Source organism: Phacochoerus africanus, chromosome 7 (assembly GCF_016906955.1).
Source record: "Phacochoerus africanus isolate WHEZ1 chromosome 7, ROS_Pafr_v1, whole genome shotgun sequence".
In the NCBI taxonomy this organism is placed as follows: Eukaryota; Metazoa; Chordata; class Mammalia; order Artiodactyla; family Suidae; genus Phacochoerus; species Phacochoerus africanus.
Window position 1 is genome coordinate 87323901 of NC_062550.1, and position 18348 is coordinate 87342248.

The window sequence follows — 18348 nt, forward strand, 5'->3', positions numbered from 1 at the left end:
GCAGAAGATGCAGTTGTGCACAAGTGAGACATGGAGGTCTCTGTCTGCCACCTTTCCCCCGAGTCTGGTGAGGGATTTAGACGAGTAAATGGCAAAGTCCTGGTAGGTGGCAATGCAGCGACAGGAAAAAATGCAAGGTGGGAAGAAAGTACTCCAGAGGCATCCACGCCAGGCTGGGAGGGTCTGGAAGCCTCTGAGGAAGGGACGTTTCGGCTGTGATGTGAAGGTTAACGGTGAGCCAGGTGAAGGGCTGGGGTGGGGGAGCAGTGGCTAAAGTCAGAACAGTACCTCTCAGCTCTGCTGGAGGAGCCTCCGAAGACCACGAACCAGTCTCCCTTCTTTACGACCCCTGTGAGCTTCGCTAAGGTCACAGGCTGTCCCTCCCAGCAGTGTTCGCTTTTGGTTTTTAGTTTTTAATCTTTAAGGAGACCTGGGACTTTGTGAACTTCAAACATTATTTCTGCTTAAGGTAAAGGGGAACCACCACACCTTGAGACTTAAAATCACGTGCTTCGCTGTACCTCAGGGCTTGGGGCTGAAATGAAAACTGTCCCATTCCGCTCCTCTTCCCGTGCACACAAGCCTGGCCTCTTCTCCCACAGGCATTTACTGCGCTCCCGAGCACTGTACCAGGCCATGGGTTACCTACAGGGCACAACTTTACATCACCTTTTCAGGGCTGTGTGAGAGAAATTTAAATTTATTTATTCCTCTTGCAAGAAGCATAAGGAATCTGTTCCCTCAAAGGACAATCATTTATTTTTAAACGTTGCTTACAGTGGAGGTTCTAAGGTCACCTACAAGTACCTCTTACCAATATCTATTTCCATGGCACTAGCAGGAAATTGATTTTAATTGCTAAGATAAGTATTTTGTGCTAGCTTTAATTTATCGTCTCATTCATTTACCCAGCAAATATTTACAGAGCACCTCTACTTCACTGCATCCTCCTGAAAATTGAGTGCAATAATTCATTATTCCTAGAGTACTTTGAATAAAAAAGAGCTTTATAAATATTAAACTAAAAATGTAAAAATACACTAATCCCTAAATCTATTCAAGCTTAGAATATTTAAAATAAAGGGTAATCCAAAACCAATTACATCAAGAAGATATTTCTCAGAATAAAGAAAAAGCAAGATGTAATATTCGAGTGGATTTTTTCAAAGATGCCACTTAAGTCCAATTTTGTCACACTAACACAAAGAACAATTCAAGTTTGCATAAAACTATAAATAGATAAAAAATTAACTTTATCCTTTAAATAAAATTCAATCAATCCTACTAGATATTTTTATATTTACTATTGTCAATTATCTTTTTTTTTTTTGGCCTTTTTGTTTTTTTAGGGCTGCACCTATGGCATATGGAGGTTCCCAGATTAGTGGTCCAATTGGAACTATAGCCATCGGCCTATACCACAGCCACAGCAATGGGATCTGAGCCGTGTCTGCGTCCTAAGCCACAGCTCACGGCAACACTGGATCTTTAGCTCACTGAGCGAGGCCAAGGATCGAACCCGTGTCCTCATGGATGCTAGTCAGGTTCATTAACCACTGAGCCACAATGGGAACTCCTATTGTCAATTATCTTGAGTCTCAATTTCCTCATCTACAAAAGGAGACTTCATTCATTTATTTATTAGCAAATATTTGCCAAATGCCCACTATGTGCCAGGCACTGGTTTAGACTTTGGGAACAGAGTGGTTAAACAAAACATGCAATTTCTGTCTTTATGGTATTTATAGTCTAAAGAAGATAATAATAACTATCTCACAGAATAATGTTCAAAAGACTGGGTGTTATGTAATTAAGTGTTTTGTGAGTTGCAAAGTGCTATATAAACCCAAGGTTACTTATTTACTTATTTATTTTTTGGCAGCACCTGCAGCACATGACAGTTTCTGGGCCAGGGATCAAACCTAAGCTTCAGTTGTGGCCTACACCACAGCTGCAGCAATGCCAGATCCTTATCCCACTGCACCAGGCAGGGGATTGAACCGGCAACACTGTAGAGACAATCCAGATCATTAACCCACTGCACCACAGCAGGAACTCCCTAAACCTAAGGTTCTTGATCGTGATGACTATCTTACTCCGCCGTTTCCCATAACTCAGTAGGTTTTAGTAAATGGCAATTTGAGTGTATACATGAGTTTCAACACTGCCACATTTGACCACTAGGGGTCCTCAACAGTCATACCGACATTAATCCACTCTTCATTCCAATGTGATAATTTGCAAAATAATTTATCAACAATAATTTAAGAAATTTAGTCATATTAAATAATACATTATATTAAACTGTAAAAGACTATTATATGAAACTGTAAAAGTCATATTAAATAATGTATTATATGAAACTGTAAAAGAAATTTAGTCATATTAAATAATGTATTATATGAAACTGTAAAAAACTCTAATAGGTGACATATACCATGTGCCTGATACCATCCAATAAGTATTGTGCTATTCCTGGCAGAATGCAGAAATTAATAAGCAGTATATTTTAATCTTATCATTGCAGTCTCTTAAAAGAAATAGCTCCATCACCATACATACTTCAGTCAATGCCTACACCATTTTTAATGTCTGTATGGTATTTTATTTTATGCTCATACCAGTATTAACGATGTGCTACCACTAACATCCTTACAGCTAAATCATTGTGTGTATTATTTTCTCAAGATCAAGTCCTACTGTGTTTTTCTATACAAACAAAACAATATGTTTATAGGAAAATAGCTAATTTAATAAAATATGTCTTTATTCTTTCAGATTTACTGGCAAATGTTTCATTAATATTTTCCTAATATTCTCCAAAATCTCAACTTTAAAATTTTTCCCTTCACAATTAGGAAAATATAATAAGAATTTTGATTTTGTCTAAATGGTTTTTTTCTGTTTTCACTTGGAAACATCACAGAAAATACATATTTAACTGCTTTTTAAAATCTCTCTGATCTGAAGACAAAATGAATCAAAAATGTTTTTGGAGTTCCCATTGTGACTCAGGGAAAACGAATCTGACTAAGTGTCCTTGAGGGCACAGGTTAGACCCCTGGCTTCGCTCAGTGGGTTAAGGATCTGGTGTTGCCGTGAGCTATGGTGTAGGTTGCAGACATGGCTCGGATCCTGAGTTGCCGTGGCGTAGGCCAGTGGCTACAGCTCTGATTCAACCCCTAGCCTGGGAACCTCCATATGCCGCAGGTGCAGCCCTAAAAAGACCAAAAAAAAAAAAAAAACTTACTATATCAAAGTATGAAATTAAAACAGAATTAGAGGAATTGAGAATTCCTACTATCAGTAGCCTTCTGTGAGTACAATACTTGTGTGATCTACAGAATTCTGCTTTAATAACTGATTATTTCTATCATCAGAGATTATTAAATATGAATCTAGCTTTTCTAGGACAAACTTCTAGCAAATACAGAAACTTGGGGAACAAATACTGTTACTTAATGACAAAAACCTCATAACCTCTTGGGAGCAGTGAAATAAATTCCACAAGTGAAGGAGAGAATTTTAAATAGCAATAACGTTAAAACTATTCTCAAATTATGAATGCTTCATATATGCAATTTCTCACACAAACCAAGTGCTAGGGTATTCAGAATACACAAAAAAAGCAAATGGAGCATTTGGCATATATGTTTAAATTTTAATACTTAAGAAAATAGAAATTAAAATCTGATACAAACACTGCTGGCACAAGAAAATATACATCAATTTGGATTCAAGTGGAATCAGTATGTGAACCTGGATATAAGAATGTATCATGACAACTTGTCATTGAAGCCTTTTAAAGAAGTAATAGATGTTTATATCAGATAGAGATATACTGCAGAAGGAACGGTAGTTCTTTTCTCAAAAAATTTCTCTTATCCATTAAGAATTATAAACTCAGTGTGGAGAGGAAGTTAGAGATCATCTAATTTATCAAAGCATTTTTAAAGATACAAGCTTTCAGTACCAGCTGTGAGCCCCAACAATGTGAAAATAATCAGCATTTCATTTTCCTCTTAAGATTAATTGGACATGTCACATTAACAAATTATAGTGATGAAAAGTAAACCTTTCATTCCCTCTTGAAAGCACACATTATTTGGAGATCCCATCGTGGCTCAGTGGTTAACGAACCCAACTACCAAACCTGAGGACGCAGGTTCGATCCCTGGCCTCACTCAGTGGGTTAAGGATCTGGCATTGCATTAGCTGTGGTGTAGGTCACAGATGCAGCTCAGACCCCTCGTGGTTGTGGCTGTGGCTGTGGCTGGTGGCTACAGTTCCGATTGCTGGAAACCACCATGTACCTCAGGTGCGGCCCTTAAAAAAAAAGGAAAGTACACATTATTTCTTCTTCTGGGTACTTCACTAATTTAAGCTTAATATTCATTTTATTAAATATTAATCAAAAAGAAACTTAAAATCTTGTATTATTATTATGAAGAAATGAAAACTTCTTTGCAACTTCAACCTAGTACTTTTAAAATTTTGAAAACAATTAGAAACACTAGCTTTTTAAGTGCAGTTCAAAAAATATTTGAAGAGGAGCTCCCCTCATGGCTCAGCACTAATAAACCCAACTAGGATCCATGAGGTTGCAGGTTCGATTCCTGGCCTTGCTCAGTGGGTTAAGGATCTGGTGCTGCTGTGAGCTTGGATCCCACATTGCTGTGGCTATGGCTGTGGCCAGCAGCGGTAGCTCAGATTCTACCCCTAGCCTGGGAACTTCCATAAGGCCCAAGTGTGGCCCATATATTTGAAGAAAGTGTCTTTCAGCCATTGCTTATTTAAAAAAAAACAAAACTTTAGTTTGGAAGAGTAAGCTATATATAAATAAAAGTTCATCCAGTGAATTCCCTGACCATGAATATAGGATAAAATGACTATTTCAAGAACATTCTCACTGTATTGAAGTGTGAAATTAAAACAGAATTACAGGAATTGGGAGTTCCCACTGTGGCTCAGCAGGTTAAGGACCCAGTGTAGTCTCCATGAGGATGTGGGTTTGATGCTTGGCCTCACTCAGTGGGTTAAGGATCCAGCATTGCCTCAAGTGTGGTGTAGGATGCAGATGTGGCTCAGATCTGGTGTTGCTATGGTTGTAGTGTAGGCCAGCAGCTGCAGCTCTGATTGAATTCCTAGCTTGGGAACTTCCACATGCTGCTGGCTCAGCCATAAAAAGAAAAAAAGAAAAAAAACATAAAACAAACAAACAAAAAAAGCAGAATTACAAGAATTAGAAAGTCTTACTATCAGTAGCCTGATAAAGATAGAGCTATTTACAAATTAAATTCCAATTTTGGGGGAAAAAAAACAATTCTAGGAATTTATGCCAGATGATATACTTTTATTTCCGATTACTCTCAACACAAAAGTTACTGTTTACAATATTGAAAAATCTATTTGAAATCATAGGTTGGCTGTAACAGCACTTACTTTTTTTTAATTTCTAGAAGTTAGTGATACAGAAGCATTGTTTGGTCTTACAAAAGAATAAATTCCCACTTGTATGTAAAATTCTTCCTCTTTGAAAGATCCATTAAATATTTCTTATCACTAAAAATATAAAGCTTCTGGTACTTCTTGAACACTGACTTCACTTTCCAAAGATGTGAATATTATCTCCCTCAAGGCCAAGATCAACAGTGGAACTAAACTAAATATGTGATGACTGTCTCTTTTAACAAAAGAAGAGAAGCATCAATTATTTCAAAAACTAGCCTGTGTACAGCTTTGATTTTAACTGTAGTCTTCAGACAAAGGGTCACTTAGTTTCTTTCAAAAATTTCTTGCTTTATAATCTACAAACATTAGTAGTCAGGTTAAGATTGCACATTTGCGTGAACTATTATTTTTCTTTCGAAAACACATTTTAGTTTAAAATAAGGAAACACAAACCTCAATACTGAATAAATAACTTGTGGTAACTGACAATACTGTAAAGTTATTAAATACACTACCAAAACTTCTGAAATGGTACATTAATAATTTTTAAAATAGTCGTGATCTCTTAAAAAAAAAACAAATTGTTTACAAATACCACTTTAGATTGATGGAGTCTATATAGTCATTACATGATCTGGGTAAGTTCCTTGGACAATCTGCCTCTAGAACAGAAAATGCTGCATATACAGTGTTCATTGGAAAACCGAAGTTGCATGACTTTATTAAGGAAAATTAACATAATTGGAAGAATTGAATTAAAACCAGTATTGTTGTGTTAAAGAAAAATAACCATCACATGATAGTGTTTTTTATAGCACCACTTTAGGATTCTTTAATATCACCTTAATTTTAAGGTTGTTAAAACATAACTCTGATATTAAACATTATTTTAATGTAAAAATTGATATTTGCATTCGTAGAAAATTACATTATTTAAAAATACTTCTAACATGCCAAAAGCTACTAAATTGTTTCCCCTTCCACATTGCACAATGTCCATCTAAAATATAAGGTATAAGTTCTTATAAATAATATACAAAAAATTTTTCGAAATTTCAACTTACATTTAATACCTTAATTTGTTTTTTCTTTTACCAAAAATATTGGTCACAAAATATTACCAATTTTAATGTAAGCCAGTGAAAAAATCAGCTCCTTCTGAATTGGAAAGCTTAAAAAATTTTTAATAGCAATCCTACTAAGCCCAGAGTAAACTAAAAGCAAGCTAACGGGTAGCAGCCATCAGTACTTAGTATTGTTCCATCAGGCAATCTGATCAGGAAACTAAATTAGGTGCCTTTTGTAAGGCACGTGCCAAACCGTTGCTTTTGAACTAAAATTCAATAGCTTATTAAGAGCACCTCTGTTGTTGTTAGCAGGTAATAACCTCCATATTCAAAATAAAGCGCATAGTTACAACAAAATAAAGCAACTATGGTTACAGCTCCAGTAGTGTTACTTGACTTTACATTTCCCTTAATGGGCCAACATTAGCAAAGATGTTGTGGACTGGAAATCATACACGTCTATAACTATGTATGATTAGAACCTCGTGGTGATTTTACCACTGTCCACCTCGAAAGGGCGGTGCCTCCTGGTGAATTCCGACACGTGAATTCTGATGAGCCCTTTCCTCACCCCAACTCCAGCCTGCATCTTATGGTACTTAATGGCTGAACCCAGTTGGATAAACACAAATAGGAGAAACTTCTAAGATGTGAAGCTAACACATTCACTCTCTCTCTTGCCTCTGGTCTCTTAAAATGACACATTATGGTTATTTTCTAGGTTTCTTACTTCCCGTCATAACAAAATAATGGTCATCGTCTTCCTTTTTCTTTGCAGGAGGTTTTTTATCTCCACTCACTGCCTCCCTGCCAGAGGAGGGTGGTTTCCCGGGTGGAGCCGGGGCTTTGCCACTTTGGGGAGGGCCTTTGGCTGAGCACTGGCTCTTGGTGGCAGTCTGTGCCAACTTTGGTTTAGGCTGCGTTTTGGCAGAAGATTGGGGAAGACTCATGATGGACAGTGGGGTCCGGCCAGGGGACCTGGAGGAGCTGGGTCCTGTCTTCTGGGATGTGCTTTTATTCTGAGGCTGCTTTTTGACAACTGAAACCACATTCTTATCTTTTGGTTTCTGGGCAGCTTCCTGCGGAGCTCCATCACTTGGCTGAGACCGCGTTCCCTGACCCGTGGTTACGGTCTTGGAACCGGATGTTGTCACTTTCGCGGGGGACTGGAAAGATGGAGAGGGGTTAGGCCTTAGGTGCAGATTTGTCTTAGGTGGCTTTGGACCCTTGGATGATGAATTTAAATGTGCACCCTTGTGAGAGACTGCATCATCCCTGGAAGATACATGGTTGTGCCTCACATGCTTTGGCTCGGGTTTTCCAGAACCCTTATTTGGCAAGCGTGCAGACCCAGGCTCCTCTCTGGACTTCTGGGCTGGATTAAGCTTGGCCTTAGGAGTACTGGGTGATGAGATATATTTTCTCAATGACTCAGATCCACAAGGTGCAGTTCTTGATAAAGCTGCTGAAGAAGTGCTTTTACCTGCTGGATTTAAAGAAGGAGGTGAAGATGACGCGCTGTTTGAAGAGGCCTGTGGTTTCTTTGTTAGGACCTTTGAAGATTTGCTTTTGAGATGAGACGAGGCTGCTGGAGAATTTGGCAACTTAGAACGGATGGACCCAGAGGCCAGATTCCCTCCTTTCAGGGAAGATGCTGGCAACAGCACACCCGGTGGACGTGCCTGCTTCTCTTTGCTCCTTGCAGTGCCAACCGGCGTGCCAGGTTTTGAATTCTGTTTCTGAAACATGCTAACTGCTGACAGAGGATTCATTTCAGGAGGCTGAGGTGTTCTGGTAGACGAATCAGGCACAATTTCGTTGGAAACTCCTTTCTGAAATGCTAGAATTTTCTGTTCTAGTGTAGCAAACTGTAATATTCGACAGGGATCGTATTTAAGCAAAAATCCTTGAAGAGTATCCCAGCCTCCACCGACCCGGACCATGACATGTTTTCCGTGAAGCATCTTTCCCCCAAAAGAAAGTAAAAAATACAGCTGTAAAACTGTAAGATGTAGTTAGGATTCATCAGCACAGTCTGTGATGCCTGTGACCCATTAAATTCAGTGTATTTGCCACGAGCTTCAGTATAAATTGACAGTCTCTTTCTTGTATTATTCCAATGAATTTAATTCATATTGAATCACGCAACTAACACCAGAAAGCCCTCCAGTTTGTAAGGAAGCTATTTACACATAACTTGCATCCTAAAAATCCAAATCACTACTATGTAAAACTACAAGGATAATATTGTTCAATAAAGAGCTGAATATTGAAGGAAGAAAGGAGAAGAGTTAAAGGAATGAGAGAGAAAATAATGCCTCATAATAAAGAAAAAAAGATAAGTAAGGAAGAAACATAAAAACACTCAATATTTGTACTTTAGAATTTAATAAATGACTTTCATATGTATTACATCCATTTACTCTTTCAAAAACTTTGATGTAATTTATTACTAGCTCTTCTCTGCAGATGAGAAAATTATGGCTTTGAGAGGAAACTGTCCCAAATCACACAGCTTGGCCTGGCCTCAAATGCACCAGGCCACCTCAACCCAAACAGTGAGTTTGTGTGGATAAGACACATCCTAGGTCTGCTAGCGTGGCCCAAGCTGGACCTCAGGCCACTATTCATTCAGGAGGCAAATCTGCGCAACTGTGTGAGACTGCTCTGCAAATTTTGACTCTAGCTCCCACACACTCTGAACACTATATCATATTGCTTTAAAAAAAGAGAGCTAATTAAAAGGTAGAAAGTGCATTCATAAATTTCTGTGTGAGTTGAGTTTTGTTTCGGGAGCTGATAACATAGGAAATAAAAGAAAATACGGGTAGTGAAATTTATACATACTTTTATATTATTTACTCCTAAATTGGGTATTAAACAGCTCTTGTATCAGAAGTAGACAGAATGCTAAACAGGTAAAATTTCAGTCTCCTTATCATCAAAGTGGGTGATTAATCAATTGCAGATGGGACAAAGGAAGAAAATGAGCATGTCTGATAGCATATTAAGTATATCTGCTGCTGCCGTGTCACTGGAAAGGCTTTATACTTCCAACCCAAAGTCTATATTATTACAAACTACAGTGTTTCTATTTCTCTTCTTCTTACTGACATTTAATCTTTTAGATATTCTGGTTTTGCTTTTTTCTTCTTTTTATGATGGAAAATTATGCCTTTTTAGAAAATCTGGAAAACGGAGTAAGTTACCTGAGGTATTGAGAGATTTTTTTTTCCCCCCAATTATATTACATGTCTAAATAGTCTTAGCTATCCTATAGTTATTAGCTGTTTGCCATGTTAAGGGTATTTACCTAAACTCAGCATATGCTCTTAAAAGTAAGTACTCCCAATTTTTCCTATACAATGAAGTTCTTCCATTAATAACACTCCTTATTCCATTTTTTTCAAAAGTAAAAGGGGAGCAAAGGAAGGTAGGTAAAGCAGGAAATTCAATTTCCCAACAAGATCTCAAAGAGGATGTAAATGGTGGACTTACTCTTATAAAGAGTATTTTATCTCCTAGTCGGTATCGTCCTTCAGATAAGTACTCGATGGAAAATCGATGAGAACAGCTACAAGGAGGGTCTTCTGCGATGTGTTTAACCTAAGATTAAAAATAAATGACAAAATTTAGTGCTTGTGACAAAAACTATTTGGCTTAACGTTAAAATGCAAGGTTCTTTGATGGCTGAGAAAATCAAATGCAAAGATAAAAATTTAATGACAGTTCAATTATTTGTTTTCTCTTTTACTTGTTGACAAATATTGAGAATAGACATTACCTAATCTGATAAAAAGCTAGCAGTGGTTAAGTCTTGAGTCTCTGTCTCTCTGCCCAAGTGTTATCAGGCTCATAGTACCCTCACTGACCCCAGAGAAGGCCTGTGAGTGTGTACCGCAGTGAACTCAGTTCACAACACGTTCATTGAGGAGTTCCCATTGTGGCTCAGCAATAACGAACCCAACTAGTATCCACGAGGACGCAGGTTCAATACCTGGCCTCGCTCAGTGCGTTAAAGGATCCAGTGTTGCCATGAGCTGTGGTATAGGTTGGCAGCTACAGCTCCAGTTTGACCCCAGCCTTGGAACTTCCTTCCATATGCCATGGGTGTGGCCCTGAAAGGGCACACACACAAAAAGAACACATTCATTTAGTCATAGGAAACATGAGTGCATTATTAAGCTTGAATAGTTTTAAGACCTGGATTAATATACCCATCAAATCAAAGATTGGCCAGTCAGATAAAGCTTAACCAGGAATTTTCACTTGTCTCTTAACACAATGCCTTCCAAAGTTCTCATCCAAAGTAACTGTTAAAATAGGCAGAGATATATTTTATCTATTCCCCCAAGACTGAGTAAATTTTAAAAATTTCAATTCAAGGGGCATTTTTCTGAGAGTACTCACTTTTCAATAGTCTGTTAAGGAGATGAGAGCTGAAGAGAAGATCCTACCTCTATTCCTCAAGGGGCTTATAGAATTTTTAACTGCAGTAAATATCCAAAAATGTTAAAAACTAGAATAAATATAAAGATTCAGAAATTCTATATTTAAAACATGGAAATTAAAATAAATTGATTAAATGAAAATATTTACTGAGATATGTCTGATTTGGGGGGAAAAAGTCAGTCACATAGTCACTATGGAAAATATTTTGTTTCCTAAAATTACATTTTTATTTATTTGTTTGTTTTTGTCTTTTTAGGGCCGCACCCATGTCATATGGAGGTTCCCAGGCTAGGGGTCCAATTGGAGCTTCAGCAACGCCGGATCCAAGCCACATCTGTGGCCTACACCACAGCTCATGGCAACGCCAGATCCTTAACCCACTGAGCAAGGCCAGGGATCAAACCCCGCAACCTCACGATTCCTTGTCGGGTTCGTTTCTGCTGCACCACGACGGGAACTCCTTAAAACTACATTTTTGAAAAACCAAGGCCATGTATGCTTTTCTCAATTACTTATCATATAGAGCATATCTAAACAAATTCATTTAATTGAACCTAGGCATTATATTAAAGGTCTCTTCAGATAAACCCAGTTTAGCTGAGCACTGATAGAGACTTATGATTGTCTTAATTATCTACCCTAAATGAACGGACAAATATGGATTCAGCTGAGCCTGATCAGAAGGGTCTGAGTTTATCTCCCTATATCATGCATTTAACAAAATAACATGATCATAAATAGAACTGATTTTCATAAGCCATTCAATCAAGTTTATCTTGTTCACAGCCTGCATATATGTGCACATATATGTACACACATTCATACACACACACACACACACACACACACACCCCCCACATGCATAAAATGGCTAAAAATAATCTGAACTTAGGTAAAAAATATACAATTATTTAAACCATTTGCACATTAGTTAACAAAGAAATTTGAAAGGGGGTAATTATTTCAGTCATTATTTTCCACCTGCTAAAGTTTCTTAGACACAGAGAATTGCAGTCTTAACAGAACTTGAAATAATGAACTAGATGATAATTGTTCCTTATTTTAAACATGACCCTATGATCTCTGTAGATCACATATGTATAATAGACACAATATATTCATATAACACATATATATTTAAAGAAATGTGTTCCTTTTAGTTTTCATAACATGAATGCAGACATGAAAAGTCACCTATTTTCTTTGTTTAAAATGTTCAAATACTACTTATATTCAGCAGTACAAATCAGCACTAACCCACAGTGTAAATAAGGAAGTGAACATAAAAGAAATAAGAGCTGTGAATAAAAAATGGTTTTATCTACCGCATAATTAACATTATAATACTAAAGGAAATAACTAAAGAAATTAAAGTCATCTGTAAAGGTACTACCCTAGTATTAATTATTTTCATTTTCCTTGCTCTGATACAATTTTTCACAAAATAAACATTTTTCTTGTTGCTAATAGTCTTCATAATGATCATATAAAATGACTTTTCTGTTAAGATAATGAATTCCAATTTACCTAGCCATTGCCCTATTTGAGAGTATTTACATTGCTTCCAATTTTTTACCCGTATAAATAATATTGCAATAATAAACACTTTCTTTCATGCTACTTTTTTTCCCTCTTTAATTATAATAAAAATGAAAGAAGAACAGTTTTACAGCTCTTAGTATCAATTTATCAAATTGTTTTTCAAAAGTTTACATTATTTCCTGTTACAGACAGCAATCCCTAAGTCAGTTTTACCAGAATTAATCAGCACCAAGTTTCATAATTTTAAAAAATTTTGCCAATGGGATAAATCACATATCTGTTTTCCTTGATTATCAGCAAGTTTCAACAATATATTTTCTTCTCATGTGAACAGTCCTTGCCAGTTACCTACCAGAAATATTTTTCTTATCAAACTGTATATGGTCTTTATATAATAGAAAATTAGCACATACTGCATTTCCTATTTAATAGAGAATATTTCCCAATGTTGTCCTTCTTGTTTAATTATTTTAGGTTACATAAGATTTAAAATAGGTTTTATTTTTTCCCTATTACATTATCACTATATCACACATTGATATGCACAGTCATTATATCAGTAATACAAGGCAGGTAAATATACTTAGACCTGATAAAGAGTTGGTCAGGCTGACATTTTCTTAATCTGTGTGTTGCAGGGTTACCCAAATGTTTTACTATAGACATTTATTATGGTAAACAAAGTAATCAAAGCAACACTTTCTAAATGTTTATTAGTAATGACTTATTATTTCTTAAATAATATTGTACATGAAACACTTTCATAAAATACTACAATCCGAAAAAACCATGAAATCTACATAATAGTCTAAGCAGAAAAAATACGTGAGGTTCAGCTCACCTCCATCACTTGTTATACTGTAGTCACTGCAGAAGACACACAGCCTGAGCAACCGTAACCCTATTAACTTCCACATAATGAGGTAAACTTAAGAAGCCTTTCCAGTTGAGACCTATCATCTGACGAGTATGTACTGTCAGGGGAACAGTCAGAAAAGCCCCATCAATTTGCTCTCCCAACTTTGCGTCGTCCTATATTCTTCAAGTATCGGTGTACCATTTACTTAGAAACCTTGGAAATCATCTTAGATTTTCTCTCTCCCAATCAAAATTAGTATTTCTGTCAATTCTCTCTCTTATATATGTTTTACATTATACTCATCTCTGCTGCTTCTGCTCGAGTTCAGGTTCTCATCATCTGGTGCCTAGATTATATAACCTCTACATGACCAGAGTAACCCTTGCAAACCAGATTATAGCACTACTATGTTTAAGAAGGGATCAGTGAATTCTGTGGCCTATAGAAGGCTTTGTGATGGGTTCCAGTCTATCTGCCCTACCACCCCTCCAGTACACGTCCATTCCTCATCACACACAAGCAACAGGTCACATTTAACAGTGTCCTGAACTCACCAAGGAGTGGAAATTAGTACTGGTGTGTATTCTGAATGAGAAACATTTTCTTTAAACATAGCATGGGCAAACCATGAGACTCTGATGCATTATAGTTGAAAGAAAGTATGGCAGTTACTTACAGCTTCATGCAGCTCTTCATGCTGACAACATGATTTGGGAATGCTGATGGAATCTTCAGGTCCAGAAGTATTAAGTAAGGTCTCTTCCAGCTCAATTTCTTTCTCAAGTTTTACTAATACTGGTGGCTCAACCCCATATCTGAAAAGCAATTATGAGGTCTCATCAAACAAGTGAAGTCTAACTCAAGCACTTCCCTGCATATCACAGGAGATTATATCTTATTTTTGAAAAGTCTGTATGACTCTTTTCTACCAGTTGTTTCACTGAGACATCTGGAAATGCTTTTTAATGTCCCATAGCACAGATTGCCAAAAACTCAGATTATCATCTTTACATCATAGCATACATATTTGGGTTAGTGGGTGCTCCCAATAGCCCATCAGGGATCCTAAAGTTACCTTTAAATAATCAGCTCATGAGTGAAGATGGGTCTGAGCTGGGTATGGTGGATACCAACCCTTGGTCTTCTTTATCAGATCCTCTTTGTGTTCGAGAGACTAGGCTCACCTTGAACTGCAAAAAGGCTGCATGCCTTTAATCTAATCTACTCTTAATCTAAAAAATTTAAGTACCCACTTTTACAGTTTAATACTAAATGAAGGCAAGCTAGTGAGCGAGCAGGTGTCGACACATGACATGGCTCATGTGAACAGAACAAAGTTAACAAGAAACGAAAAGAAAGAAAAAATAGTGAATTACTTTATTTCAATCAAAAATTATTTTCATTTATAGAAAACAATGCTGTAGCTCACATAAAGTAAGCTAACTATGTTTATGACATAGAAATTCTGAAATATTATGGAATACAGACCTTGACACGATTCGACCAATTTCAAGAAGACACAGATACACCTGTCTTGGATCTTTGTGCAAAACTATGGAAAAAATAAGAACACATATTTTAAGGAGAAAATTAAATGGGCAAATATATTTCTGGCACGTAAGAAGTAAAGTAAAAGAATGATGAAGACAGTAGGGTTACTGTTTGGAGATTTAGAAAAGACTTTTATTTTTTCTACATATTATCATCTTCCTTAAATTAAAGGGAAAAAATGGCTAACAAGAAGAAGATGAAAACTCACCATGGACCTTATCTACATGGTGCTTTAAGCTAAAAAATTAAGGGATTAGTAACATTAAATTATTAATATTCCAGATCTCTTAATAAGAGATGCTATTTGAAGAGATGTATCATCTCAATTTTATTCTAAACTATCTTTAGCATAAGACTGTGTGTTAATAGTCTTCTTAAACTCTTTCAAAAACAGAGAGGAGGGAGCACTTCCTAACTCATTCTATGCGGCCTATATTACCCTGACACCAAAGTCAGACAAAAATATCACAAGAAAACTAAAGGCAGTGTCCTTCATGAATATAGATATAAAACAATTATCAATGAAATTCTGGCAAATTGAATCCAGCAGCAAGTGGGATTTATCCCAGAAATGCGAGGTTGGTTCAACATATGAAAATCAGTCAATACAATGCACAATATTCATATAATAAAGGAAAAAAAACACAATTATCTCAGTAGACACGGAAATATAATTTGACAAAATCAAACATCTTTTCATGACCAAAAAAAGACTCAACAAACTAGGAATAGAAGAAAACGTTATAAATATAAAGACAGACATGGCTGGAAAACCCATAGCTAACATAATTTTTAACAGTGAAAGGCTGGAGTTCCTGCAGTGGCACTATGGGATCAGTGGCATCTTGGGATGCTGGGACACAGGTTTGATCCCTGGTTTAAGCTAAAGTTTAGGCCGCGACCGTGACTAGCATCTGATCCCTGGCCCAGGAACTCCATATGCCACGGGGCAGCAGAAAAAGAAAAAAATAAAATAAAAGTAATGAAAGGCTGAATGTTTTCCTTGAGGCTAAGACCAGGGAAGAGAAGGATGCCCACTCTTACCACTTCTAGTCAACATTTTACTGGAAGTTCTAGCCATGGCATTTAGGCAAGAAAAATAAACAAAAGGCATCCAGATTGGAAAGGAAGAAGGAAAATTATCTCAATTCACAGATAACATAGTCCTTTGTTTAGAAAACCCAAAAATTCCTACTAAAAAACTAACAGAACTAATTAGCAAGTTCAGCAAAGTTGCAAGATATGAGATCAATATTCAAAGATCATTTTACTTTATACATTAGTAATAAATAATCTGAAAGACAATTAAGAAAATAATTACATTTATAATAGTTTCAAGAAGAATAAAGTACTTAGGAATAAATTTAACCTTAGAATTATAAGACATATACAGAAAACCATAAAATATTGTTAAAATAAATGATATAAATTAATGGAAAGACATCCTATATTCATGGATTAGACAACATAACATTGTTATTATAATACTTTCCAAACTGACCTACAGATTCAGTGCAATTCCTTTCAAAATTCCAGTAGCCTTTTTTCCCCCAGAAATGGACAAGCTGATGATCAAATTCATATGGAATTGCAAGAGACATAGAGCAGCCAAAACAAACTTTTAAAAGAACAAAGTTGGATGACTCATACTTCCCAATTTCAAAACTTACTACAAAGCTATAGTAATCAAGACAGTGCTTATTGGTATAAGGATAGACATACAGACCAATGGAATGAAACAGAGTGTCTAGGAATAAACTCATATGTTTATATCAATTTTCAGCAAGGGTACCAAGACAACACAGAGGGGATAGAAGAGTGTTTTCAACAAATGGTGCTAAGACAACTGGATGTCTACATGCAAAAATATGAATTTAGACCCCTTCTTCACACCATATACTAAAAAAAACTCAAAACAATTCAAAGACCTAAAAGTAAGAGCTAAAACTATAAAACTCTTAGGAAGAACGAGGATGAAAATCTGTGTGACCTTGAATTAGGCAGTGATTTTAGATATGCCACCAAAAGCACAAGCAATCAAAGATAAACTGAATTCATCTAAATTTAAAACTTTTATGCATCAAAGTACACTATTAAGAAAGTGAAAAGGAGAGTTCTCGCTATGGAGCAACGGGATTGGTGGCGTCTCTGGAGTGCTGGGACCCGGGTTCAATGCCTGGCCCCCCACAGTGGGTTAAGGGTCTGGTGTTGCTGTAGCTGCAGCGTAAGTTGAAATAGTCACAGCTGTGGCTCTGATCCGATGCCTGGCCCCGGAGCTTCATGTGCCATGGGGCAGCCAAGAAAGAAAGAGAAAAGGCAAGCCAAAGACCAGAAGAAAATATTTGTAAATCATATATAATACGGACCTAGGAGTTCCCATCGTGGCGCAGTGGTTAACGAATCCGACTAGGAACCATGAGGTTGCGGGTTCGGTCCCTGCCCTCGCTCCGTGGGTTAACGATCCGGCGTTGCCGTGAGCTGTGGTGTAGATTGCAGAAGCGGCTCGGATCCCGCGTTGCTGTGGCTCTGGCGTAGGCCGGTGGCTACAGCTCCGATTCAACCCCTAGCCTGGGAACCTCCATATGCCGCGGGAGCGGCCCAAGAAATAGCAACAACAACAACAACAACAATAACAACAACAACAAAAAAGACAAAAAAAAATACGGACCTAGTACCCAGAATAAAAAACTCTTACAAGTTTCTACAACAAAAAAGCAGAAGATTTGAAAAGACATTTCTTCAAAGAAGATAATATACAAATGGTCAATAGGCCCATGAAAATGTGTTCAACATCCTTAGTCATTAGGGAAATTCAAACCAAAACCACAATGAGTATCACTTCACACCCACTAAGATGGTTATACAGTTGGCCCTTGAACAATATGGGTTCGAACTGTGTGGGTCCATTTACACATAAAAATTTTTCAATAAATACATACTACAGTACTACAGAATCTGCAGATGGTTGAATCTGTGGATGCAGAACCATGAACACAAAGAGTTGACTGTAAAGTTATATGCAGATTTTGGACTACAAAGGTTGGGGGGGATGGGGTTGCCACCCCTAGGCCTTGCAGTGTTCATGGGTCAACTATAATTTTCAAAAATAATAAGTGTGGGCAAAAATGTGAAGAAAATGGAACCTTTGTGCATTGCTGGTGAGAATGTAAAATGCTACAGCCAGCCACTGTGAAAACTTTAGTAGTTTCTCAAACAGATAAACATAGAATACCATATGACCCAATAAGTCTACTCTTAAGTATATCCCTAAATTAAAAACATATGTTCCCTCAAAAACTCATACACAAGAGTTCATAGGAGCATTATTCGTGATGACCTAAGAGCAAAAACAATCAAAATGTCCATCAGCTGATAATAGTTTAAAAAAATGTGTATATCCATACAACAAAATATCATTCAGCCATA

The 18348-nt window shown here is 36.8% G+C and overlaps 1 protein-coding gene across 2 annotated transcripts in view; it reads right to left on the bottom strand.

Moving 5' to 3' along the window:
- Nucleotides 1-5242: 5242 nt before the first annotated feature.
- The window catches only part of GAS2L3 (growth arrest specific 2 like 3), a 39071-nt gene continuing 25965 nt past the window's right edge, over nucleotides 5243-18348 (bottom strand). For both annotated transcript variants that reach the window (XM_047788192.1, XM_047788193.1), the window contains exons 6-9: nucleotides 14860-14923; nucleotides 14048-14186; nucleotides 10017-10124; nucleotides 5243-8482 (exon numbers count right to left, since the gene is read on the bottom strand). In XM_047788192.1, coding sequence (XP_047644148.1) covers nucleotides 7229-8482; nucleotides 10017-10124; nucleotides 14048-14186; nucleotides 14860-14923 — 1565 coding nt within the window. In that variant the 3' untranslated portion in view covers nucleotides 5243-7228. The remainder of the gene's footprint in view (nucleotides 8483-10016; nucleotides 10125-14047; nucleotides 14187-14859; nucleotides 14924-18348) is intronic.